General features: G+C 36.0%; 1 protein-coding gene and 1 long non-coding RNA gene across 2 annotated transcripts in view; one reads left to right on the top strand and one right to left on the bottom strand.

The window, feature by feature from the left end:
- The first annotated feature begins 4,940 nt into the window (after positions 1 to 4,940).
- Positions 4,941 to 21,488, top strand: wnt6b (wingless-type MMTV integration site family, member 6b). The gene is made up of 4 exons (XM_088605587.1): positions 4,941 to 5,872; positions 11,596 to 11,816; positions 19,258 to 19,559; positions 20,505 to 21,488. The coding sequence occupies exons 1-4, from the start codon at positions 5,796 to 5,798 to the stop codon at positions 20,964 to 20,966; spliced, it is 1,062 nt and encodes a 353-aa protein (XP_088461713.1). The 5' UTR covers positions 4,941 to 5,795; the 3' UTR covers positions 20,967 to 21,488.
- The window catches only part of LOC148649211 (uncharacterized), a 24,527-nt gene continuing 17,724 nt past the window's right edge, over positions 19,464 to 26,266 (bottom strand). The window contains exon 3 of the long non-coding RNA XR_015926306.1: positions 19,464 to 19,603. This is a non-coding gene — a long non-coding RNA (uncharacterized LOC148649211). The remainder of the gene's footprint in view (positions 19,604 to 26,266) is intronic.

The raw sequence follows: 26,266 nt of genomic DNA, 5'->3' as shown, positions 1-26,266 counted from the left end.
TTTGGTCAAGTGGCCACCAAATTCCTGCACAAGCAAATTCAAAAACTTTTTTTCTGTTTTTTTTCACAAACATAATGGGTAACACCACTGACAGGGCCAACTGTAATTTAATAAAGAAAAGTTAAGCAGTGATGTTATCATGGAAAGTTAGATTTGACGCACTTGGAAGATGCTACAACTGCTGGAATTAATTACGTTTCCAATAACCTGACCTATTTTTGTGTCAGATATTTGAAGGTTAAGAGATGACCTCATAATCAGTAAACCTTAACACGTTTTATGGTCAAAGGCATGTAATCTGCTTGTGATCAATGTTGAGGATGCATGCAATTTCCCTCTGGATACTCTTAAAAGTCAAAGGTCAAATACGTTTTCTACAGAGGACAAAACAAGTTACAAAACCATGAAGAAATACCACTAATTCTTTAGTGTCAGCACCAACATGCTTAAAACATTGGTATACATTTGAAAAACACAGCATAAGATATTTTCTGCAAGCGTTTCTCTCCATACTTACAGAAATAAGAATGATGAATTAGGCATGTCCACTATGAATACTTAACCCAGATCATATACATTTATTATTGTCAGATCTAACTTCAATTCTTGTTATACATCTTCTGTGAACACATTTGTCATTATTTACAGAGTTCAGAAGCTTTATGGCAACATCAAGATTTTATAACATAGGTCCACTGCCAGTTATTAAGGAATTCCATGAAGTTGACTTCCATACAGATTCCAGAAATGACTGTGGTTTGTTTTAAAAATGGTTACAGAACATAACCATCATATGTTTTTGATTTGGCGTGAATTTTAACTTCACATTAAAAAAATATTAAGTGTAACAGGATTTCTAATCAGTTAGGATGATAATCTGCAGGGGCTTTATCTGCATCCTGGCTGCTGATGAAAAATCTGAAATTCGAAATCGGCGAAACAGAGAGAGCAAAAGTAATGGAAAGGGGGACATCACAGAGGAACAAAGTAAGCCGCCAGGCAAATCGGAAAAGAAGAGTTAGAGCGTGTGTGTGTGTGTGTTTTTGTATGATAATGTAAGAATGTAAGAAACAATATCTATTTGGTCACCCAAGTGAGGTTGAGATGTCAAGAATGTAACTGCCTTCTGAATGAGAACCCGAAGTACTGACTCAAAGACATATGCTATTATCCACAAAGGCTGTTCCCAAGAATGGTTTGCCAGGACCCCAGGCCTAACACCCTGCTGTACTTTGAAATGGGATCTTTATTGTCCATAAAGTTTAAGCCAAGAATGAAAAATCACTCCTCCCTAACAACACACACGCAGAGACACATGCATGTACAGTACCATTAGCTTTCTGGCGCTCAGGTCCTTTCAAAGGTCTTCAGTTATCCATCAGCGAATGCAGATATCAACAGCTTACATAACCAGTATAAGAAAACATTGCATATATCTGTACAACTAGGATAAACATTTTCTTCTGGAATATGAGAGAGTACTTATAAACCATTTACAATAAGGACGAAACGTTTAACATGCGGTCAGTAATGTTCAATTTGCTTTATTTTACTTAAACGGATATCAGTTACTAAACCATGTATGTCATGTAAATATTTTTTTATGGTTTACACAAACAACTCACGTCATGAACACCTCCTTCATTTTCTCCTGCCTCATCTAATCCATCGTACTCATTTTGTTGTCCCTGAGAGAGTTTGTTAGTTTTTCAATTATTCAGAAATGCTATTGTCATAGGAAAAGGTGTTTCTTTGAACATATTGATTTTGTACAAAAATCAGTATAAAGCAACTATTCCTAATTATGCTTGTCTTTTGTATATAATATATCCTTCCTTTGTAAACACTTTTTTTATACGAGAGATTTCTACAAATTATCAGTGCAGAAATAATGTGGGCTTCACCTTAATTTTATGTCTTCAATGTTTGAAAAGTTGCATCTGCCTTTCTTGATTTTGCCATCATTCTTATTGTTACTCATTTAGGCGACTGAATCACTAAGAAACTTCTGAGCGTGAACACATATTGATGTTCTTAGAGGATGAGCTCAGTGATTCACACAGTTAAGGTAATTTAGTGAACCATAAATCCTTGTGTCTAATAAATCCATACGGGTTCCTCTAGAATTGTAGTCTTTCACTGCTAATTGATTTAGAAGTTACAGTATTTAAGTCACATGATACTGTCTCTGAGGATTACTTGATTACTGTTATAAGCACATAAAATATCACTGAGACAAGAAGGGAGTTATCATCTCTTTCATGTAAAGTTGATAAATTGGAGTATTACTACCGCAATGCACCTGCAGCTCAGACAAAACTGTTCCATATTTTCCCTTTGAAGTTTTAGGAAAAACAAAGAGGGAAAATCAAAGAGGCCTCTTCTTGTGATAGGAGATAAATGGATCATCTGATCTCCTTTCTGTTTGAGGTATCAAAGAAGACAGACTAAAAAATATGTTGAGAATGAGCATTGGTGACATTAGCTATCTGCTTTCTCATGCTAGGAGTGATTTCATTTTCTTTATTATAGTGGAATGCAAAAATATTTTTGAGGCTACAAAAGAGCACAGGTTTTAAATTTCTGTTTCATTACGAACTCTGTATCTACTTTAAAGCCAAGGTGACCTGTCTGTGTCTTGTGGATATATTGTAGTTGTATAGCTTGCAGCTAATGTTAAGCGTTATCAATTACACAAAGTCAATATTAATTGCTGTTTCAAATTACTTGCCATCATCTGAACTTAACTGAGAATTTCAAACAATGTACATATATTAAAAATGTGCAAATAAACTACAGTTGTCCTTCCTAATATTTTATATGAGTTTAATATTTATATTCCTAATATGAGTTCTATGTTTACTTGTTGTGTAGTTTGGCAGCACTTTTAGGATTTCACCTCTGTCAAGTACTTAGTGTCCTTAATAACATACAACATCGGATGTAAGATTTTACTTGGACTTTAAAAAAAGTATCTGTATTCTTTTAAAAGCTCACCACCAATACATTTAAAAGAGGAACCTTGACTGTTAATGCGATGTGGAGAGGCACTGGAGTTCTAGCGCCAGGCCATTCTCAAAGCCTTTGGCATTTGTGCTTAGAGATCTCTGAACATTTTCAAGAAAGTGCAGGTGTTCATTGACATTGACTGCAAAGCTACTGACAATCGGTCACGACCAGCTTTGATTTGTATGAGCTCATTAAGGCTTTGTCAAACTCCTGGTCTGTTGCTGAACCTTCACAAGCTACAGGGCAGGGCTGCTGAACGCTGACTAATCAGGAAATGGCAGCATGAGACGTGGACTCTGATTCAGGTAACTGCTTGTTTGTTTGCCTGTTGTTTCACCCAGAAATAGTGGAGAAAACCTCTAGTTTCATTGTAGCTCGAACCACAGAGTAGTGGAGATTAGGGTCTTTTCACTGACAACTCAAAAGTGAAAAGACATTGACAGTGACAGACTGCAAACCCTTTCACAATATAAACATTTGCATGACATCACCTGGTATCTGTCACAGACCAGTAAGATATGGGGTGTGTAATGGTTCAGAAACTACTTCACACCAACCAAAAGTACCATGAGGATGAATCAACATGTAAGGAAGCCTAATCTGAATCTTTCTGGTTACCCCCTCTAAGTTGTGCTGAGTTCATACAAGACCACCCTGACATCATTAAGCAACTATTTGCGCTGAGAAGCAATAGAGACTCCTGCAAGAGCTTCAGATCAAGAACATGCTTTGTTCCGTGCTTCTGCTGCAGCTGGGGTCAATCAGATACCACGCTGTTCCCATACCTCTGGTGGACCACAAAATATTTAATGTAGGAACCACTTCTTGAACTGGTCATTATGTGTCCATACTGAAGGTAGAAGGCATGTGTGTGTTTGTAGATACAGTGGTAGATAAGACATTACAATGATTGTGACATACAGTACGTGTATTTCAGTTGACATTTTTAATACTACATTTCTTAAATCTCATAACTTTTTATTTTAAATTTGTGTGTGCGTAGAAATGAAGTGGTGTTTAAGGTCCACACCTTGAAAAGTCTGACAGACTGCAATGAATTAGCTAAACTTGAAACACAAAATGGAGCTGAACCTATTTTATACATACGGTACCCACTGATCCTTTGTTAGTTCTACCTATCATTTTCAGTAAAAACTGAGAAATAGTCGCATATTTAGGTAAAATGATAAACATACAGGAGTGTTTCATAGTGCTGGTAGTCTAGAAAACAAATAACAGTGGTGATCCGAGTATTACATAAATCATCATCTTTGAAGCATTTATTTACCGCATGTCCTGTTTCGTGGTCTGAACAGAACTGGCACAGAAATTAGAATGTTCCTGGGTCTCGTACTGGACAGAATATGATATGTGCAGTCATGTGGAACTCCAGGTGCAGCCTGTTTGTACACCTGTGCTCAAGAAATTTACTAAATCTTTGATTTACGCTAAAATAAGTCAACGAGTTCGTCGTTAAACACACTTGCGACATTAAAATAAAGCCAAATAATACAGTACATTTGATATCAATAAGGTTCCAAATTTAATAAAAGAATTCCAAGAGCAATAAAAAATGGAAACCAACTTCCAAAAAGTTGGTTTTACCAACTTTATATGGACATACCACAAGAGACGGGCCAATATTTTAAAAAAGACTACTGCAAATCAAACCAGCTTTTAAAAAAAATAATATTTAGATTGAGTCTTTCCCACTGACCGTTTCTGAACATTTTTAAACTGCTCTTGTTCATTATCTTTCCCTGAAATGTAAGGATCGTTGCCCTGTTAGCTCCAATAATTTCACCCCGTTTCGCAACCGTTTGCAGCTCCAATTTAGCCTCTACTTAAGAGCCGATTATCTGCTTGTCTGAATCGTCCGTGTAAAACACCTGAAAATGAGATCACTTCATTCCTGGGAGCTCCGATTTCTTTACAGTAAACAACGCACGTCTGAGATACCTTTCTTTCTCCCCCTTTTCTCCAATGCGCGCATTCTGAGTCATTCAGTTTCATCTAGAAATTATTCAACTTTTGTGACTGACAGTAAAGGTTTTTTTTTTTGGCCCGGAGCGACGTCACGTCGGGCGGGAGATGAGCAAATTTCTCTGTAAAAGAAAAAAAAAAGTAGTTTCTCATTTGAAGGCTGGAAAAAAATCGACTTTACTGCACACAGGACTCCCTGACATCACTCCTCTAGGTTTTAAGTAAAATGCTTTACTTCTCGCCTACCTGCCGTCGGTTAACCCGAGAAGACATTCAATTTAAAAGTTGGAATGTACGAAATCCGTGGAAACATATTACCCATTTAACTGGAAAACAATAATAAAATACTCGTATGCTTGTGTTTCTTCACTGAGTCTGTTCGCTCCTTAGGTTTACTTTTCTGTAACTCCTGCCCGAGGTCTGGCTTGTTTCCATCCGCCCTCAGGCTCTTGGATCCCCGCTGCAAGATTGAAATCGCTGCGCTCTTGGAATTCGGGAGTTTTGACTTGGGACGTGCTTGTCACCTTGAGTACGGTTCCTTATAGTCTTCGGTTTTTAAAGAGTTTGCCAGAGTGCTACCATGAAGATGTTGCTTAAGTTCTCCGCCGTTGATTTCTTCTCTAAGAGCACAGAGTTTCTGAATTCACCGTCTTGCCTCTGAGATTGGCTTCAAAGGACTACTCACATTTTTCGGCGGTGCTGCAGCTTGTCCTCACTGCTGTACAAGACGCTACATCAAAACGACCCCAAGTGCGCTTGGATTTTCCTTTTTTTTTTTGCCAATTATAGATTTACACTTCAGGATGCTTCCTCTTTCCAGAACACAGCTTGCTTTGTTTTTTATTTTGCTTTGCCCCGTTAACATAATCGGACTTTGGTGGTAAGTAAACATGCTATATAAAAGCGTGTCGATTTAGAAAAACACAGCTACATTAATTTAATTTACTCATTGCTGTGAATCTATAAAACACACACGTACACTAATTACGTGTATTTGTTTGTTAGGAATAGTAAAAAAAGACATTTTTTAAAACTATGTTCTTACCAACGTATAATAATAGTGTATATTATATATGATCTGCTGTTCATCGCTATTTTCTTCATTATTTATTATTACCCTTTTTTTATAGCCGACTTCATTTACCGAGTAGTTCCTACTCATTATCAGCCTCTTTATTTCTTTCATGTTTTTCGGATAACTGTAATGCATTTAAATTTCGTTTGAGCGCTTGCGACATTTCATAATATTCTCTTGGTTTTGCAAAGATTGTCTTGCCTCTGCTAGTGTGAACTGCCGTGTACCATTTAAGAAGAATAAGCCGTTTCTTTTTTCCTTTTGAGGTGTACTTGAAGTTAGTAATGATAGGGTTAATTATAAGTCTATGCCATTGTACTAGAGGCGCACAAGAATGTCCTATTAGTTTCACGGGCTTCTTATTACAAACTCCAGCAATATAGCGCACGCAATTGCATTTCTGTGAAGAAGCTAAAATTCATAGCGGGAATTTATTTTCTCTAGTCTAACTGGGCAAATGAGAAAAAAAAAGTTTTACTAATTAATCTATTAGCCTTTTAACTCTCCGTGCAGCACAAAAAAAATGATTAACAGATGACAACTTGTTTCATCATCATTTTCAGCGCTGGTGCGAGATAAAGCTCTAGGATCGTGCGCACATTCCTTGGGTCGGTTGAGTTCGGCATTTAGCTGTTTTAGGTCTTCTAAGAGTTAAGTTATAGCCTGTAGCCAAATCTGTGAGACAAGAGGAGGTCATAGCTGGAATTTCAGGTGGAACTTGAGGCTATGGATGTCATCATAAAACAATTCTCAATTCAGCATGCGGACAGTCTACTTAGGGATGATAAAGGTTGAGAAGGGGATCCTTTATCAATATTGAATATTCACATCGGTATAATACTGAATATCCAATGTAACTGCAAAGGAGTTCTTTTCTCTCCTTTAAAAATAATAGACATAGAGATTTTGAGAAAATGTAGAAAGTATAGAAATTGATGTTTAATCGATCAACTGCAATGAAACAGCACTCAAAATGTAAGGATAGAAATTGAGCAATAATAATAATAATAATAATAATAATAATAATAATAATAATAATAATAATAATAATAATAATAATATAGTGCATTCAGACAAAAAAGTGTACAAGTTTGTCAACAAGACATACAGTAAGAAAGATCTTCTTGGTACTTGGAGCAGAATGTCGTTTCCTGGGAAGCACAAGGCATGCATCCAGTCTAGAACTTGAGAAATAGTTGTTGGTCTCTGTATGTTTTTTCAGGGTTGTGAAAATGAATAGTGTTGCATGGTAAAAACAGCTACTACAGTATGTACAAGTGTTTGCCTGATATGCAGAAGGATGTAACCTCATGTTTCTGAAATAGTGTGACTGTGGTTATTGAAGACATGGAGAACGTTTCTATCTCTGTGACTCCTGTCGTGTGATCTTGCCTTAAGAATGATGTCCCCCAATTTTTGAGAGCATTCTTCTTGAATAGGACCGTTCTAACTCCACCATTTGCAGTTTGAGCCATGAGTGAGGAGAACATGACCAATATGATCACAGAGCATGCAGCTTTTAAAGTCATGGAGCATGCTCTGACTTAAATATCTTCTTGTGCCAAGGACGTTGAGAATTGTCTGCCTTTATCAATGCTAAAAAGCACAGATGTATTTCTGATATGATAAATATTGCTACATTTCTAAGCAGTTGTCTTGACATAATAAATTATTCCTAAGGATAATAAATAATAAAACATTTATTTTCTTAAGTGACAAATTCCTAGTACATAGCAGAATGATACAGTATATTAGGCAAAATGGGGCATAGGAGAAAAATCATATCACATATGTTTCATAACTGCTTATCCAATTCAAGGTCATATGTCAGTAAGTGTTGGGTGCAATACAAGATAGACCCTGGCTGGATCGCCAGTCCTTCATAGGTCACATACAGACACAAACATGCACACGCTTACACTTGGGACAATTATACAGAAGCCAACATACCTATCAACATGTCTTTGGAATTTAGGAGCACCAGGAGGAAACCCGTTCAAACACAGAGAGAGCATGCAGACTCCACACAAACAGCACCCCAAGAATTTAATCCAGGGACCGAAGGCTGTGGGGCAGCAATGCTAACCACTGAGCTGCTCGTAAGATAAAAATAATGTCCCTATAATGTGCTGCCTAGATGTGACAGAAGTACCTCAGTTTTAATAGAACTATCAAGTTGTATAATTTGTCACTTTAAGTTGTGATACAGTGCAGATTTGTACCGAAGGACTATGCTATGCATTTTGTCAAGCCCCTCATTTGGTTTAGAACATTGTCTTGAATGATGTAATGGTTTGCATTTCTGAGGATTAAAATTACTGTTAAATAAAATCTTACTTTTTTTCATAACTGAGATGTTTGTTCAGCAACATGTCTAGAATACCATAAAATCATAGCATGATTTTATAATTGTTTGGATCACAAAATCAAAACCTTTTGTAATTGTTTTTTTATCTGATGATAATCATCATTACTATTCTATTTCTGTGATCATATTTAATATGATATATTATTGTACATGATCAATTACAAGAGTGGATTTATTTATTTTTTAAATGTGTTCCACACACCATTTTTACCAGTGGTACCATTCACCATCGGTGTGACAATCCTGTTCTCTTGATGGTTTCTGGTTGCACTGATAGGTATGACACAGTGTACTAATTGATGAACTACTGCACTATTGCTGAACATCTGTAGATAGCATCCTGGCACCCTGCGTTACATCAAATTCATTGGTCTGGGATGTTCACTGACATCTTGCATCTTCTTAAGGATATGTGCTCCTGTTTTATGCTTCTTGTAATGTGGAAGTGCCAGAAAAATGGGCTTTTGGGATGAAAATACAATGGGTGTAACAAAGACGTAGCTGTTTCTCAGAGGAAGCATGGTGTGGGGTGTAAGAACTAGATTTGGACAATCATAGTCAAATTCTAAGTTGGCAAGGCGTCAATTGTATTATTCAGCCCTGTTCCAGGGAGATAAAGACAGCTGCTAGCTAGCTAGATGGAGGTGGTGGAGTTGTACTGTACTTTGTGTATGATTACGGGTTACCAGTTTTCTGAAAACATTTACTTTTCTGTGCACGCTGGCTTGCAAGTACAAGAATGCGAAAAGAAAGAGGTTATCACCAAAATTGTTGATTTCAGAGTTATAAACACCACACTGAAACAATGCAGTAGTGAAAATGAAATGCATGTTGCAGTGTGCGTTCATCTGTGATTAGTTTGTACATTTAAAAAATCTAGCAGAACTATGTAATGTTATTGCAATGCATAACACATTGTGAGATTTTGTAATGGCATGCCTTTGGTATACTTTTTGGAAGGGATTCCTGTATGAGGTAGTAATTATTCATTTCATACAATAATTTACAGTGAGGCTGAGGTCATGGAACAGCTCCGCGATACTTTCATAGTCACACTGTCTCAGCAATTATCTTATAAAAAATGAAGCTTAGCTTTTATTGATCAACCCCAGCAAACTCTGATGACCAAGTCAAATGGCATATTCATAAAAGAGGTTTGGAGCATTGTAACTGGAAAGGTCTGAAAACACTAGAACACAATACCGAATTATGTCATACCAGGTGTCTGGGATGCAGTTAGTAGGACAGGGGCAAAAACGACATATTTTGGGCTTGAATGTAGGATATTTATCCTCTTTGAGAGCTGATGTCCTCAGTTTGTAACTTATACAGAAATGTAACTTATATAGAACCTGTTATTGATAAAGAATGCTTTGATAATCTTGTTTTTGTCTTTATAGTACATATATAACAGATATAAGTTTGAAGTCAAGAGTTATTGTGAGCTTTTTTAAAATGTCCTTCTCTTTTCTGTACAATGTGTGCCTTTTCTAAGGCCTGAAATTTAGAAACAAATGAAGCACTGACTGGTATTAAAGTGTACTTGCACACTTAACATGGAGGCATAGAGAAAAAAATAAAGATTATTTCTTTATAAATTAGATATACAGTAGATTTATAGCACTTAAAATGCATTATGATTCACTTACCATGGGTGATAATGAAATAAATGTAATAAAACATCATTTATTTCTTTAAGGCACTGCCAATATTTTTGAAAGAAAGACGTTCATGATAATAGTAATTATGATGCAGAAACCAAAAAGAAAACCACTTTAAGAAGGATTCAAGTGATACATAAATTCAGAGTTCTGTGCCATTTACTACCATAGAGTTTTAACTTTAAATAATATCTGTTAAATGCTAGCCCTATTTCCTGATAAAAGGTTAATAGAGGTACCAAAGTCTGTAAGAGTTTGTATCCTTTTATTGTTTCCTTAATAAAAGGATATTCCTTAGATAATTGGCAGTATGAGTATCTCTGGAAACAGGGGTGAAGCCATGGCATTCATTTCCCGTTGAAAGTCTATAGAATTGTGTTTTTTTTTCTTAAGGATAAAAACAAATAAACATGTCACTTAAGACTTTATGGCCAACTCTCCATTCAGGTGTACAGTATAATTATAACCCCAATAACAAGTATAACAGTAAAATTGAGCACAAATCTTGTATTGGAAAAATCCAGAAATATCTGAAAAGAAACCCAACATTCTGTACAAGTGAATAAAAGAGTTAAAATTTACAAAGTGCTGAAAATTGAATTTCTATATAATTGTATTCTTTTCTGTATGTTAGGGAAAAGTGGAAAACGTCTTAGAGACTGAATTACATTAAACAGAAATGTACGTTTATGTGAGTTCTCGATGTAGAGTTGACTGTTTATTAGAGAAGTGGTGTTTTTTAACTTGTTTTCAATAAAATCTGTTTATAATAAAGTGTCTCTCCACAAAATTTTGTCATCACAATCTCTCATGTCATGTGTTACCATGAAGTGGTATTTGGCATGGTTAAATTTGATGTATAATCCAAAGACATTCTGGGAGTAGTTAATCTAAAATAGCATTTTCAACCCAAGTCCTCACAAATGTAGCTTAACATTTAGTATAAATCTGTCAACATCAAAGAGGCAAAATAAAGACTCAGATGTTCTCTTTCTAATTAAATTAAACTATACTTTTAGTAATATATTTCAGTATATATTTTAGTAATATATAAAAATATATTTAATATATTTTTAACATCGTATGTGGTTTATTTTTATTCTAATGGTCTAAATACTGAGAAATGTAAAATAATACTTAGAGGCTAATATTTAATTAAACACGAGACCTTATTGCACCTTTACAATAGAAAGTGCTGTTGTCTACAATAAAAAAAACCTCAATCATCGAAAAAGCTAAACTGAGTCACATTCGTGCAGCACTGTGTTGACATGAGTCTACCTGGACTTTGCATATTTTAGCAATTATTTTTTTCATTGGACCTATAAGGAATTTAAAATAAGAAAGTTGAACTTTTGTAACTTTCGCAGAACATATCTAAGGTTAAATTGTGAAATAAAACAATTTAACCATGGCTGAAATAAAATGTTCTACCATTTGGATATTGGTATGTGGTGACTTTGAGCTATACTCATCCTTGGTCACGTTTGTTTTTCCAGGGCCGTGGGCAGTCCCTTAGTGATGGACCCCAACAGTATCTGCAGGAAGACAAAGAGGCTGGCGGGGAGGCAGGCGGAACTGTGCCAGACACAGCCAGAGATTGTCAACGAAGTGGCGAAAGGAGCAAAGCTGGGAGTTAGGGAGTGTCAATACCAGTTCAGGTTTAGGAGATGGAACTGCACTAGTCAAAATAAATATTTTGGGAAAATACTACAGCAAGGTAAGACTTCATGAACTGACGGTTCTATTGCGTGCACACGCACATAAACCTAAGTAGTTCTGTACATATCAAGAGGGGAGCATTAGTGTGCAAGCTGCAAAGGAGCAGTTAGAGGTTAATTCCTCACTGAAAATTACATGCATATATATGAATGCATACATGGACAAATTCTGACTTTGGCTCAAGGAGAGAACAAGGGCGACTCTTGTGTTTAGAAGGTTCAGGCTGTGCTTTGAATGAGACAGTTACACTTGGTTGCTCTTCTTCAGCATCAGATTGCAGCTTTAATATACTCTTCTAAATTGTCTCTTGTAAAAATTGATCTACTTTGTCTAATAAGCCTTTGAAGTAAGTAATAAAATCAACATCGGCTGTGCGCAGTGCAATTATTTTACCAAGATTTTTTAAAAGCGTGCTCCACCCTTTTTTTTACTGTATGACCCACAATAAACCAGGCTTTGTGTATTTTACAACAGGAGTTTTGGAATTTCAAGGCAATTATATACATGCAAAACATTGTGATTTTATGAGACAATTTTCCATTTGTTGTCATGCACCATCTCTAGTTTGTAAACTTTTGTTCTGCAGTTTGGGTAGCTAAGATGTCAGAGCCATTTCACTGCTTAGACCAATATCCTGGGAGGAGTAATGTCTGTTCTTTATGCATCAGTTTTTGCATAAAAGTGTAGTGAAGTTACACTAATAACATAGGATATCACAGCACCAGTAAACTAAACCCATGGGAAAAACAACTAAACCATGCTAAACTCACCATAGTACAAGGGATCTATGAATGGAAGCATTTTACTGTTCATAAAATAGTATATTCTCTGAGACCCTCAATTACATATACCGGGGTCAAATGGTAGTGAACTTCAGATGGCTATTTCTTTCTTTATAAATGAATCACTCTCTTTATGCACCTTTTTTCGAAAACTAAAGTATGCAGGTTTTAGAAGCTAGTTGTGATTATTTGATCAAATTAATACTATTAATTAGGATGTCTAAGTAAGAGGAGTGGAGCCAAGTTCTCTTTAGTGCCGAATTAAGGTTTTGATGTCAGTGACTATGGCCAAGACCGGTAGAACAATACACAAATTGTTTGTGCAACAGGCCAGTCAAAGGAGAGGTCCAAGTGTGATAGTCTGGCAGGAGAGTCTCGTCACTACCGAACTCTACCTGCAGTGATTGATGGCAACCTGAATGCAGGGTGCTATATTGATCCAGTCCCAGGAACTTGCATGCTGCCCTTCCAGTTGCTGTATCCTGCTGTATCAGACTGTTAATGGAATAATGACTTTCTTGCTTGATGAGGACATGATAGTGATCCCATCATTTCATGTGGGATTAGCTGGGATGGTGTGAGGCATCTAAGGCTCAGAGACCAGTGAACAGGCACAATCTTGTCCAGGCTCTAAGAGAGGAATGGGACAGAAGTTCACAAGAAAGTATTTGCATATTGCAAAGCATGTGCTTGTTGTATTGCTTCCACTGGGGGAGACTCACTTTACTAGCCTGTGCCTTTCCTTTGACCCCTTTTGATCCACCCTGTTGATGACAAATGTTAATGAGTATAATTTACCTTCGGCGGCAGGGTGATGCAGTGGATAGCACTGCTGCCTTGCAGCACTGGGGCCCTGGATTCAATTTCTGGGGTGCTGTCCGCATTGAACTTGTACAGTATGTTTTCCCTGTGTTTGGATGGGTTTCCTCTGGGTGCCCTAGTTTCCTCCTGGTTTTGTCTGTGGTCTGTGTGTGCCCTGTGACAGTCTGGCTTCCTATACAGGGTGTATCCTGCCTTGCGCCTGTTGCTTGTCGAGATAAGATATGTGTCCCCTGTGACCTTGTATTGGATAAAGGGGTTAAAAAATGGATGAATGGATAACTTACCTATGGCATTTTTGTTCATGTCGTTTCTTTTATAAGTACTACAAAAAAGATTTTGTCATTTTCTTGACAATAGCATTGTGAATGTTTTGCACGTGTAGCAGTACATTTCTTTTCATACTGAGTACATACTGTGTCTTCCAAAAGTTGGATTATGGAAGCAGTATTATCTTTCAATTTGAATGTGATACTATAAGTGTGAGCCAATAAATGGAGATTGTGCCTTACAAGCTTTGCAGAATTGCTGTGAGGAAAATTATCAGACGTCAAAGAAATGATTGATTGTATTCCCAGCCAAATGGCAGTCATCTTAAGTCTTAATCAGCTGTGGTACGGCTAAGTGGTTTGTGGGCATATCTATTCACTCCGGATTAGCTTTCAAGTAAATAAGGCAGCTAATCACTCAACATTTCTGATTATTAACAGTGTTTCTGATACAAATGTTAAAATGCTGTTAATGTGAATTCTGCACCAAAACAGTGTTTCTCTTATAACCAGTAGAGGGCAGTGAGTGTTTGGAATGCTGTGGTCAATCGTATGAATTCCATTTTTTTAAGGTTACAAATTGCACAATTTTATTTAATTTCACCATCCATATGTATGTAATTGTATTTTTCCATTTTTGCTCAGACCACTGAATCTAACAGGCTTTGGCCTGTCACAGATTACACTGGAATGTCTTTACACAACCGGAGTCCAAAGATTGATCTTCATCATACTCACCATATATATCACTATATACTGACAATACAGTAGTCACAGAGTGTGGTATAACAGTATGATTTTCTATGCGGTGTCAAGAACTGAGCACAGCGCATCCCATTGTGAATTCACTTTTCCTTCTCGAGAATGTGCATTGTGAGGAGTTAATGGTTTCAAAGGGTTGTTCTTTCGACCTTATGATTAGTGAAAAGAAGAACACATTTGGCCAAAAAAATTATACTAGGACAAATTAGTATGTAAGTATTTCAAAGGTATTTATCATTTTGTATTCTTTTTGCAGCATTATTCTTCCCTTTGAGAGAATAAATAGTTCTCATGGAGTTTTTTAAACAGGTATCTTTTTCATGTATTATACAGCCCACTTTAATCGTAACATAACTTTAACAAATTTCCTTGTTTCCTGCAGAAATCTTTTTCTCTCCTCAGCAAGGATGAGGCTGTATCACAGAATGTGTCTCATCTAGAAAATGAGAAGTTACTAAAATGTTGTACCTTGAAGATGAGAGCAGTGTCTACATACTCATGCAGTGAACAAACTTTTAAAAGGACCTGAATGGAATTATAATTGATAGAAAGTAAAGGAATGGGAACCCCAGGCTTAAGTCAAGTTGTATCACTTCCAAGTAAAATGTAAATGGTATTTAAGTGCTATTTCTTTAAGTCATGAACATAATCTAATGATAAATGATCTAAAGAAATAATGAACATATTTCAGTGAAGTAAAAATCCTGTAGAGAAAGGAATACTTTTACAGTTACATATAGCCTTTTTAAAGTGGCTTACATTTTTCCGCCTTTTCAAAAATAACTTGAGGCTATTTTCATTTTTTTAAAATATATAAACTAAACCAGTTCTTTTCTTCACCCTGGGGTGAGTCTGGTTATTGCCAACCTTTGCTTCAAGCCCTGCTGACTGCTTAAACATGTTTTCTCTGTGTTGTAATGAAGTAATTAGGAATGCTCAGAGACAATATTTGATTCTAATTTAAAAAAATAATAATAATGGATGTCTGTCTATAAAGTGCTTTTTTGTTTAATTATTTTTCACTCAAATGCCCCTGATTCTGTTTCTGCTGATCACTTCTTAGAGTTCGAAACAGTTTCATTTGAAAGGTTCAGTATCTTTAAAGGAATTGAGAAAGATTGTTGCATTATATGCAAAAAAAAAACAGAAATAACATCCTTGCTTCAATCTCCACAGATGTTATTGTAATATCAGAGAAACAGCATCAGGTTTCAGTCCAACACCGTGTGTTTTCACATATTACACTGTTGAACAAAAGTAGAGTCATAAAGTGGCAATGTTTCTGTTCTGGCTCAAAACACAAAGCAAGTTATATGATATAACAGCTAGGAGAACAGAACAAATTGTTTACATTTAAAAGTTATTATTTTGAAACAGAAATATTCAAACCCATGGTCATTGCACTATCTACACTGCATTTTTGTTCATTACTGAGCTTTGCTAGACTGTTCTGTTACTTGTCCCTCAAGAGCTGTCTGTAGAACTGTAGTTTTTGGAGCATTGTATCTTAAATTAGCTAATCCCTTAGAATATCCTAATTATCACACACAGTAGTAGAATGAATGTTCAACATACATGAGTTAGAGCTTTTTGAAAGGGGACCATTCCAATCATTTTGCTTGTTTGGGAGCTGGTAGCTTAAAGACAAAATTATCTCATTCAGCTGTTTCATCAGGGATCCCCAGGGAACCGATTTCAATTTCAATCGATTTCAAAGAAAAGTAAGTACAGTTTAACAACCAACATTTATTACATTTGCTCAATTAGAACGCAACATCTTTTCTAATCACATGGCACCAATGCTTATGTGTTAGCATAAACAATGTCCCTGAATCACACAATTGGAGTGAGGAAGAGTTCCATTCCTTTCTTTTCAGAAGATTGCCTCACCTTCAAATGAACCTCACAGCTGGAGACTGATCAGACATTAAAATTGTCAGAAGGTGACTCCATTTAAAAGTAATCAAGATGCAGAACAACACTCTTACAGTAGATATCTGTCTAATCTATGGGAGAATCTCAGGTTTCTGGTTGAGGATCTGTGGTTGGAGTCTATGGAAGGAAAGGTTAAACAGCTAAGTTCATTTAAGATTTTCCCTTCACGTGATACACACCACAGATCTGAACCACATTTGCCTAGGAAAATTAGTTTGGCTCTAATCTGCAGTATCTTTATAGGAAGTGATTTGCACGCAAGGTTTTTGTTCAGACCCATGTCACGCTATCTGTGTACGAACACGAGAGTCTTAGAAGCTGTACACCTGTTAAACCATACTTTCATCAATTCCTAACAACAATCAGGAATTTTGTGCTTAGTCTGTTCAAACCCTACTTTGTTCAAACACATCTTTGTTCAAACACAACTTAAATAATTTTGTGTAAGTGTAAACGCAATTATTTTGTTTTTCATAAATAAGGTGCAAATTAGGAGCAACATGTTTCAGATCTTCACATTATTAGCTCTTTGTAAATTAAATTTAGTATTTTTTAAATAACTAAACTATTAGATTATAATTAACATAAAAAATTAAAGATAATTACAGAAATGGTAAAAATGTAACAGATCATGAAAAAATACTGAAGCACATTCACATTTCACTCTGTAAGCACTAAGTGAGTAGAACTGGCAAAATGGTGATGTTATATCAGGTAACACAGAGATAGTAGAAACAGTTAGATGTTCCCCTGGGGCAAACCATTGTAGAAAGAAATGAACTTTGAGAACTCCAGCAGTTTCTTTTAAATAATAAAGAAACAATAATTTGTTACTATTATCAACTGAATATATTGATATATTGTATTTTTTGAAAGTCAGCAGTACCTGTTTATCTTTCTAATGTATCATTTTGATTTATTACTTCAAAATTGACATGATAAAATACATTCAATATTATTAGTATTGACTAAGAAATTGAGCATGAAGGGATCATTGTCAGCAAAAATGAAGCACACTGTATTGCGCTGTAATAATTAAAGCAATATGATTTGCTTAAATGCTCAAACATTGCAGTCACAGCTCTTTGGACTTATTTATTTTATTAGTATTTCATGATATTATTAAGATAAACTCTATAGCAGAGATAATCTAAAACCAAACTCTCATATATATATATAATGGAATGTTTGTATTTCCAGAATAAAATGAACTCATGATGCATAGTTTAGGATTACTTACAATGCGTGCCATCTCAAGTTATTAAATTAGATTTCAGGTATGCAATAAGATATCTGCAATAAAAAAACATGCCGATTCCTTTAGAGAATATCACATAGAGGCAAAATAAATCAATCAGAATTATTCACACCTGTCAAATCATGTTTAATGTTTAGTAGAGGGAGGAAGCTTGAATTTAAGAAAACATTTTTTAAACTGCTATATGCATCATTAACTTAAAGATTGTGTATTGAAAAATTATTTGTTAATTCTTGTAGAAGCCCTTTCTGGCATCAGTTACTTAGTCTGGCAGGCCTGGACAGAGGCTGCTGGTAAAATTTGTTTGGAATTTGTGTCCCGAAGGAAAATAAAAAGGGAGTTGAAATCAAGAGAGAATTTAATGCTGCTGTTTCATAACCACCTTCAGTCATTTGGAAAAAAGAGCACAAATATTCCTCAAGGAGGCTGTCACGTTAAAAACTGGCACAGAAAGCGTTAGCTAAGTATTAAATAAATATTATTTTAACCCATTCCTGTAGCTTGTTCTGAAATGTATTCAATATTTATTTTGTATTAACAAAATGTTCAAGAGCCACACTCACTCAAAAGTGCAGGACGCTATTGCTTGTTATTTTGTGGTGTTTCTATGAATTGATTGAGGCTACTTCTGTTTTTGTGGTACTTTAAAAGAAGCACAACAGCCTTGTCAAACCCTCTTGGCTTTTTATTAATTCTGTTTCTACTTTCAGTATTTTTACAGTCCTGGTGCCTCTTCATCAGATTCAAGTATTTTTCCTGGACAAATCAGACACCAAATAAATGACTTCAGTTGATACATCCAGAGCAACCCAGTTACAAACGTGAAACAGATTTCCTCCCTAATGCAACAGTGCAGCGCATTACAAGAATCTTGTCTTCCACAAGAAAATTCACAGACTAGTGCAGCTTGACAATAAGCAGTCATGGATCTTGGGAAATGCATCCCTCCAGTAAATTGCAAAGAAAATAATGTTAGCACAGTAAGAACACTCAAAAATAAAACATTTAAGAAATTTGGCAAACTTGAACATTTAGGTTTCCAGATCTCACTTGGGTGAAAATACCTACAACAAGCTACAAAGACCAGGCGAATGTACAGGTAAATTAACAAGAGGCACTTTGACCAGTAAATGAAGGACAATGCAGACTTGATAAAGGTCCAGGGTATGTAGATATGCAAGTGACGATAATGCGTGTGCTAGTTAATGACATGGCAATGACTCTTTAATATATACTTAAAGAATTCCATTTATCTCACCAGGTGATAAGGGGTTGTCAGAAATATTTTCCAAAATGAAAGTAAGACTTGGACTAGTAATGCCAAACTAGGCAGTTTTTCCCCCCGGTTCTTCTGTCCTGGATATACCGATGAAGAGATGATGTTGTGCCATTTTGTGACTGCTTGTGAAACGGAAATGGCATGGAGGTGAATCACACGGATAATGATTATGTGTGGAGTATGCGGGCATTCAAGAGGTGCTCTTGCCATGCTGCCGCCGACATTCATTCCATGTCACCGCAAACGACATGAGGTAAATTGGTGTCGAAGGCAACCGCAGACAGGCAAAGCTGGGGAGTCGCTTCTGACGTCTTGACTTCTGCTGTATCTTGCAGACATCCGGGAGACGGCATTTGTTTATGCCATCACAGCCGCCGGGGTGACGCACACAGTGACGCAGGCCTGCAGCATGGGGGACCTTCTGCAGTGTGGCTGCGAGGCCACCAGGAGTCGAGCCCCCCCTCTCCCTGCAGCCGGGGTCGGGATGGAAGGCGTGAAGTGGGAATGGGGCGGCTGTGGGGACGACGTGGAGTTTGGGTACGAGAAATCCAAGCAGTTCATGGATGCCAAGCGGAAGAAGGGCAAGAGCGACATCCGGACCTTGATTGACCTTCACAACAACGAAGCTGGACGGCTGGTATGGTGAAACTCTATCCATTTTTTTCTTCCTTCATGCAAAACCTAAGAGAAAGGAACAACAATATAAAAGGTGTAACTGTTTTGTAGATCGACTTGGGTCTGGTTCCCTGTTTGGACAGATATTTGAAATACATTTTCAACAAATTTATTTGAACATAATGTAATGGGGTTTTTTTTATTTTCTAAATGTCCTCAGTTGGATGGATTTTATAATACTACAAGAAACACAAGGAGTGCATTCTTTCCCTATAATAACATGCTAGATTATTTTACTTGTTTATTAATCTTTGAACAAAGAAATAAACATTTTAACATTTGGATATAACACAAATTGAAAGGATTCCCTCTTTAAACAAAGTTCGAGATAAGGTCCTTGGTCTCTAGTTTGCTCTCAGGCTAGGAGTTCACCCTGTTAGTTGGCTGCAGACAGTTGGGGCTGACTCTTTGCTGCATGCTTGACTGCAGTTCTTAATTATACCTAATGGTAATAAATTGCCCAGTATTCACCTTTGCTCACCTTTTGTCAGTATCACTTTATCACTGTTTGAAATGCCGTCACACAGCTTAAGTCATGCTTGGTGAGGGGTCAGGTACAGGTAAATACAGGTAAATCGGCAGGTGTGGGGTGTGGTGGAGAGGAAGGAAGATTTAGATGGATTTGTAATATTTTCCACTGAACCTATGCACACACCGTCCTTTTAAATAATAAAACAAATCAAATAATCCTTTCGTGTGCCCTATCATAAAGTATTTTAATTAAAAGGCAAGGCTAGAGATAAGGGTATTGCATTTATCACAGCCCAGTTATCAAAAGTGTATATCTAAGTGATTCCTGCCATCAAGCATTGTAAGCTCTCAGATGGCTTGGAGGCAAGAAGGGGTAAATTCTTTCAGAGTAGCGTCTGCTTTTATCTTACCAATCTATCTCTGTGTCTAACTACAGGCTGTGAAGAATTATATGAGAACTGAATGTAAATGTCACGGGCTGTCTGGCTCTTGCACACTCAGAACCTGCTGGAAAAAGATGCCTCATTTTCGCGAGGTGGGTGATCGCCTCCTGGAAAGATTTAATGGAGCTTTCAAGGTGATGGGAGGCAATGATGGCAAAACCCTCATCCCCGTGGGGCAAAACATCAAACCGCCAGACAAACAGGATCTCATCTACTCAGCAGAATCTCCTGACTTTTGTTTGCCTAACAGAAAGACTGGTTCGCTGGGCACCAGAGGCCGGATGTGTAACAGCACAGCAATGGACGTCAGTGGATGTGACTTGCTCTGCTGTGAGCGGGGATACAGAGATGAGACTGTGGTCTTTGAGGAAAACTGCCTGTGCAGGTTTCACTGGTGCTGCGTTGTGCAGTGCAAAAAGTGCTCTGTAAGGAAAGAGCTCAGCCTGTGTTTCTAAAACGATGGCACCGCATGGAACGGTACATTAACATTCCCTACTGGAGACTCAACTGGTACTTTAAACATCTCCTCCGGCCTTGTGTAAACCACAAATAAACACCTCCCCCCCACTGCTTACAGGCAGAAAAAGATGTTTAGTATGCATTGTCAAAATTATATTTCTAAGGACATAAACATGTACTTTTGTGAGTGTTCGAAGGACAATAAGGTTAGAAGCTTTAAGGATAAAGAAGTGAACATCAGTATTTCATAAACAAAATTTTGATACTCTGGAGAGAAAGCACATCTTATATTTAGTGATTTGAGGCAATCAACTAAGGTCGCTCTGTTTCCAGTTTTGTACTGTTTTATTTATAAGTAATTCTCAATAATACTCCATCTAGTAATAATGTGACTAATGTGCCCACATTTTTAAAGCACTTTGAATACAAAAACTGTATAAACCATGAATTACAGACTGTTTTTTGACTGTATGTGTACATTTTTTAAGTAAAATCATATTGTTTTGTAAAAAAAAAAAGATTGAATACAGTGGTATGTTAAATAATTTGTAAAACTCAAAAGATGTATTCTACAGTATATTGGTTAGTTATCAGTGGCAAACAGGTTTGGGGTACATGCAATGCACTTCTTTTAACAACAAAACAAAAAAAAACTCAAAGCACTCCATCCTGCAACTTTAACACATTTGGAAACATTCTGATACCTACCTGTCCAGTTTTCTCCAATGTTGCAACCTTCAGTAGAGTCAAAAATCACAAAGTGTTTGACAATTTGAATTAAAAAGGCCATTTTATCCTGAATATAGAATACCATAACCATGACATGGAAGACTCCCAGTGCCCAGCCTTCTTCAGTAAGATGTTATTTGTCTAAGTGAACAACATCAACAGCAACAAGCACAAATCACAACTGCCATCTTAATTTGTGACAGTTCTGAAAATTACTTTTCTGAAAAAATACATGAAGAAAAAATAACAACTTAGATTTGAACATACCATTTAGAAGCTTTCATTGCATTGGTTACACTATCAACACGGATACATCTGTCTTGGGTAAAAGTATTACATGTTTAAAATAGATTTGAAGTATCACAGCAGTGTGCACATACAGTATTAATGCATTATTACCATATTGCTTTGTCTCACCATTCAAAAAATCACCAAATCTAAGGTCATTTTGAGGGGGTGTTCTACAATTCAAGTGTCAAAAAAAGAAAGGGAAAAATTATTTCAAATAGACAAACCATTGTACTTTAAAAATTTCTTTCTTGAGAAAGCTTTTTTTCTGCATTTGAATTGCAAGGCAGAATTAAATTGCAAACTACAGAATTAAAAAATGTTCCTGAATTAAGACACTGAACATAAGCACAAACAGAAGTGGATCTTTCTCTTGATCACCTAAAATGTTTCTTGTTAATGGAGAAGATTGCAGAAACTGAGATATATCTGATATTGCTATAAACATTATCATACACTTAATTTATCTAAACATTAACACCTAATTAGCTTTATATTTTAGATTATAAAGATGGCATTTATTCTTTGACTAATTCTGAGAAAATGACAAAGGGTAGAAAGCTGGTGTGAGACTACAGGTGTGTATGAAGTTTGCATATTAACAGCTGAGCAACAAACTTTGCAAAGAAACCATAACTGATATACTGTAACATGTCTAGGTCAAACTTTTTTTGTCATATTTTTGTGCACCGTAAATTGTGCACCACAGATGTCTTTTTTCATCATTTCTTTTGGTACATGACAGAGAACATGGATTCCTGTGCGCACTTTAACTTGTACTTTATTCTGTAGTATCACTCCCTTGTAACCTATATCAACAGGATTAATAGAAAAAAAACTATGTTTTGTGAAGATAGCTTAATGTTAACGTCATTTGTATTTTTCCTTAGACTGGCCTTAGATGTAACATTCTATTAATCTAACTGGTGAATAAGACTGGATTATAGCTGGCCAGCCTTCTACTTAGTCATTTGCAAACAGAAAGAAATATATTTTAGACATGTTTGATTCAAGCCTAAAAAAAGGTGTTGTTTTGAGTTATTTATGCAGTTGGAAGAAACTCCTTCTGTATTAGTTTGAGCTTTGCAAGTCAGCACAAGTTAATATTTTTCCTGGAATTTGGCTTCTGGAGCCAGCAGTGCTGAAGACAGAGGTAGACTACAGACATGAAAACTGCCAGGAGCACTCTCCTGAAAGTTTGACTCTCAACATTGGCAAATGCAAGAATAAATCCAAAGGAATGTATAGATTTATTGAACTGCTATTATTTACATAACTGCTTATTTTAATGGCAATATTATTGTGCACACGTCATGTCCTCTACGTACCTGCTTATCGGTTTGGTAGATTTAGAGTTTAGTTGGTCATCTATCTCATTTCTAACCCTTCACTTTTTAAAAGAAACACAGCTACAGTAAATGCTGGCTACCCACATAACTGCACCATTACTAAGTAATGATGACCTGGTGATGTTTTGACTGTAGTCATCCTTGTGTAGGATTTAATTAACAGAAAGTCTGGATAGAATACTATGGAATATAGCTACTAATATTGCCCATGCTGCTGAACGTGGTGAGATGTCCATTTGATTTGAAGTCAACTTTAATCTGCATCAAAATATTGTTTTCTGATCTATGCCTGTCTTCCTCAATCTAATTCATTTTGATTTTCTTGTGCCCAGTTTTACATGCACACTAGTAAAAAAAAGCGTAATAGAGTTTGTTTTGTTTTAGATTACAGAGCAAAATCAAAAAAAGAAGAGAATGAATTCATGATGGCAATGCACAGTCTCAACGGACATCAATTCCTCTAGTTTTGCAGAACAGTCCTCAGGCACGCTATTAGAAGCTCATCTTCTCAGTCTGACAAACAGAAGCAAACAATTCCAATAAAAAACAGCCTCAGGTAACTACAGCGCAATGAACACTAAATTATGATAAGTGCTCCTTAACTTATAGCTAAATTGTAATACTTACTTCTTGTAAACCCTTTAAGAAATTCTTAACTTCTTCCAAATTCATTTCCACCTACAATATATTATTCAAGTAATGACTCTTGGAAACAAAGCTTTTTTCAAAATGTTTACACCTTAAAGGGAATGATCAGGACAGTTTATCTGCGCTCTTCACAGAAATAAAGCCGTCCTTGGTGACTGGAAACTGACAGTTCGCATGAAACCAAAGTGTCCTTCATTCTCTACACACATTACAGGTAAATGTGTGAGTCTTGGTCTGAGTCAGACGTTTCCTCCAGCAGTGGATGGATATGAATATATCCAAAACAGCAAAGACACTAAATTGTTAATATAGAAACCCTTAATCTCACAAAATATACAGTAAACCATTTTATCATTCATATTATATCATGTTTTATTCTGTGACCCATTTTTGGCACTAAAAAAAACAAGAAAAAATATTAATTACCATTCAATATCAGTTGGTAAAATAATGTAGAAATCACAGTCCTTGCATTTTAAAACTTATGTTTTATGTATTTTACTAATGTACATTGTGTGATTTTATTGTTGTATTTAAGCTTTTATTATAAGAGTACAAACACTATTATTTTTGTGCAGGATGAAGGGTTTTGCTTGTATTTTTCTGGACTGTTCCTATGACCCTTAATGTAAAAACAAATACCCAGGTAAATTACTGCAAGCTATTTAGGTTGTGTTGGTGGAAAAGAGAGCAGTACCTGATTTCTTTCTTTTTGTAATGTGTATTTAGACATCAGCTGCAAGATGATGGTCTGTATTTTAATCAATGTTGTTTGCATACATTTTGGATTGGAATTTTACATATAATCCAAACATTTCCTCCAATGAACTGCTGATTGCTCTGTGTTCAAATATCAGATAGATCAGTTATGATTTGTGGACTAGTAAGCAAATGAGTTGGATGGGCTGAGTGCCTCTACTCAGTTGGAAACGTTTTTATGTTCTTCTGGTTTACTTATTTCTTTACAATCAGTTGTTCTTAACCTTAGTTCAGTACAATTTAATTTTTCAACACAAGGTGGTGCCATTTGAACAGTATGTTTTTTTAAAAAACAATGAAGACAGAGAGATCTCAAAAATTGTTTTTTATGTTAGAATCTCTTCATTTAAAATTGTCCTTTTCTACCTAACATTTGTACTTTGCAGCTTTAAAATTGCTTTTTGATGTTTCAGTCACATTCAGTATTTACACTCTTCATTTTCCCATTGTTGAGGGAGTTGCATAAAGGAAAGTCTTCAGATTAGTGGGAGGGTTTGTTGCCAGCATCCATAATAATGAACCAGCTGTGTTCTAGGCTAAAACTCCATGAAGTAGTGTAAGCTGAGTTAATAACACCGAAATGTAATCGTAAATCTTTTACAATTGCTCACATCTTTCAAAAAGATAAGAGCCTCGTCCAAAAACACCATTACAGGAACAGTCAAAAGCAAATGTTTTTTACTCCATGCTGGATGGAATCATTCTTTATTTGCTTTATTTTTTTACTAATCATTTAAGATACTTTAAATATTGTGGGTCTATTTTTTCTGTACTTTTGCTTAGATCGTTATTTCACATTTAAACATCAACTCTCAAAACACTTCTCAACCCTGAATGGTTTACAGAAAATATACCAGTGTATATGAAGCAACACACTGGATTATCTGCTTAATACTACTAGTGGTCTAGTGTTCAGGTTTCATGAAAACAGTCTGAAAATTGGCACTGATGTGGCTTAACTGAGCAAACCCAGTATTGCTGTATTGGCTATGTTATTTTATCTTCCTGAAATATGTCAATCATAGCTTTGACTTTAGGAGCCTTAGGAGATGTAATCCCTCCATTATCTAGTTGGTTGTTTTGTAACATACCACCAGCGATCATAGTTTCAGCTATTATGCAGTCCATAACTTATTTATGGAAAGCTAATGCAAACTCTAGTTAATACAATACATTGTTTGCAAAACCAATATCAAAACCTTGCATGCTCAAAATGCAAAAGCCTTGCATTTATGGCCATCAGAAAGAATTTTCTTCCTTTTCCTTCTGCAAATTATTCAATGACATCATTATTTTAGATAGAGCAATTTTATTTTCAAAGTGTAAGATTACTGGTGTAAGCTTTCCAAGGAATCTGGGCCTGAGATCAATAATAAAAACATTTGCAGAAAAATAATATGACAATTTTAAGTTCCAAAGTCCTTTTTTTCCTACATGTTATATACCCAAAGTCTCTTCTAAAAAGAACTTGAGTATGAAAATGACAGCAATACCTAATTCTGTTACCAAAATGATAAGTTAGC

The sequence above is a fragment of the Lepisosteus platostomus genome, chromosome 14 (assembly GCF_059453375.1).
Source record: "Lepisosteus platostomus isolate fLepPlt1 chromosome 14, fLepPlt1.hap1, whole genome shotgun sequence".
Lineage (NCBI taxonomy): Eukaryota > Metazoa > Chordata > Actinopteri > Semionotiformes > Lepisosteidae > Lepisosteus > Lepisosteus platostomus.
This window is presented reverse-complemented; position numbering and strand designations above follow the sequence as displayed.

Coding starts and splice junctions, on each gene's coding strand:
- wnt6b (XM_088605587.1), top strand. CDS start 5,796: ATGCTTCCTCTTTCCAGAACACAGCTTGCTTTGTTTTTTATTTTGCTT. Junction 5,873..11,595: donor AACATAATCGGACTTTGGTG/GTAAGTAAACAT, acceptor TTGTTTTTCCAG/GGCCGTGGGCAGTCCCTTAG. Junction 11,817..19,257: donor TGGGAAAATACTACAGCAAG/GTAAGACTTCAT, acceptor TGTATCTTGCAG/ACATCCGGGAGACGGCATTT.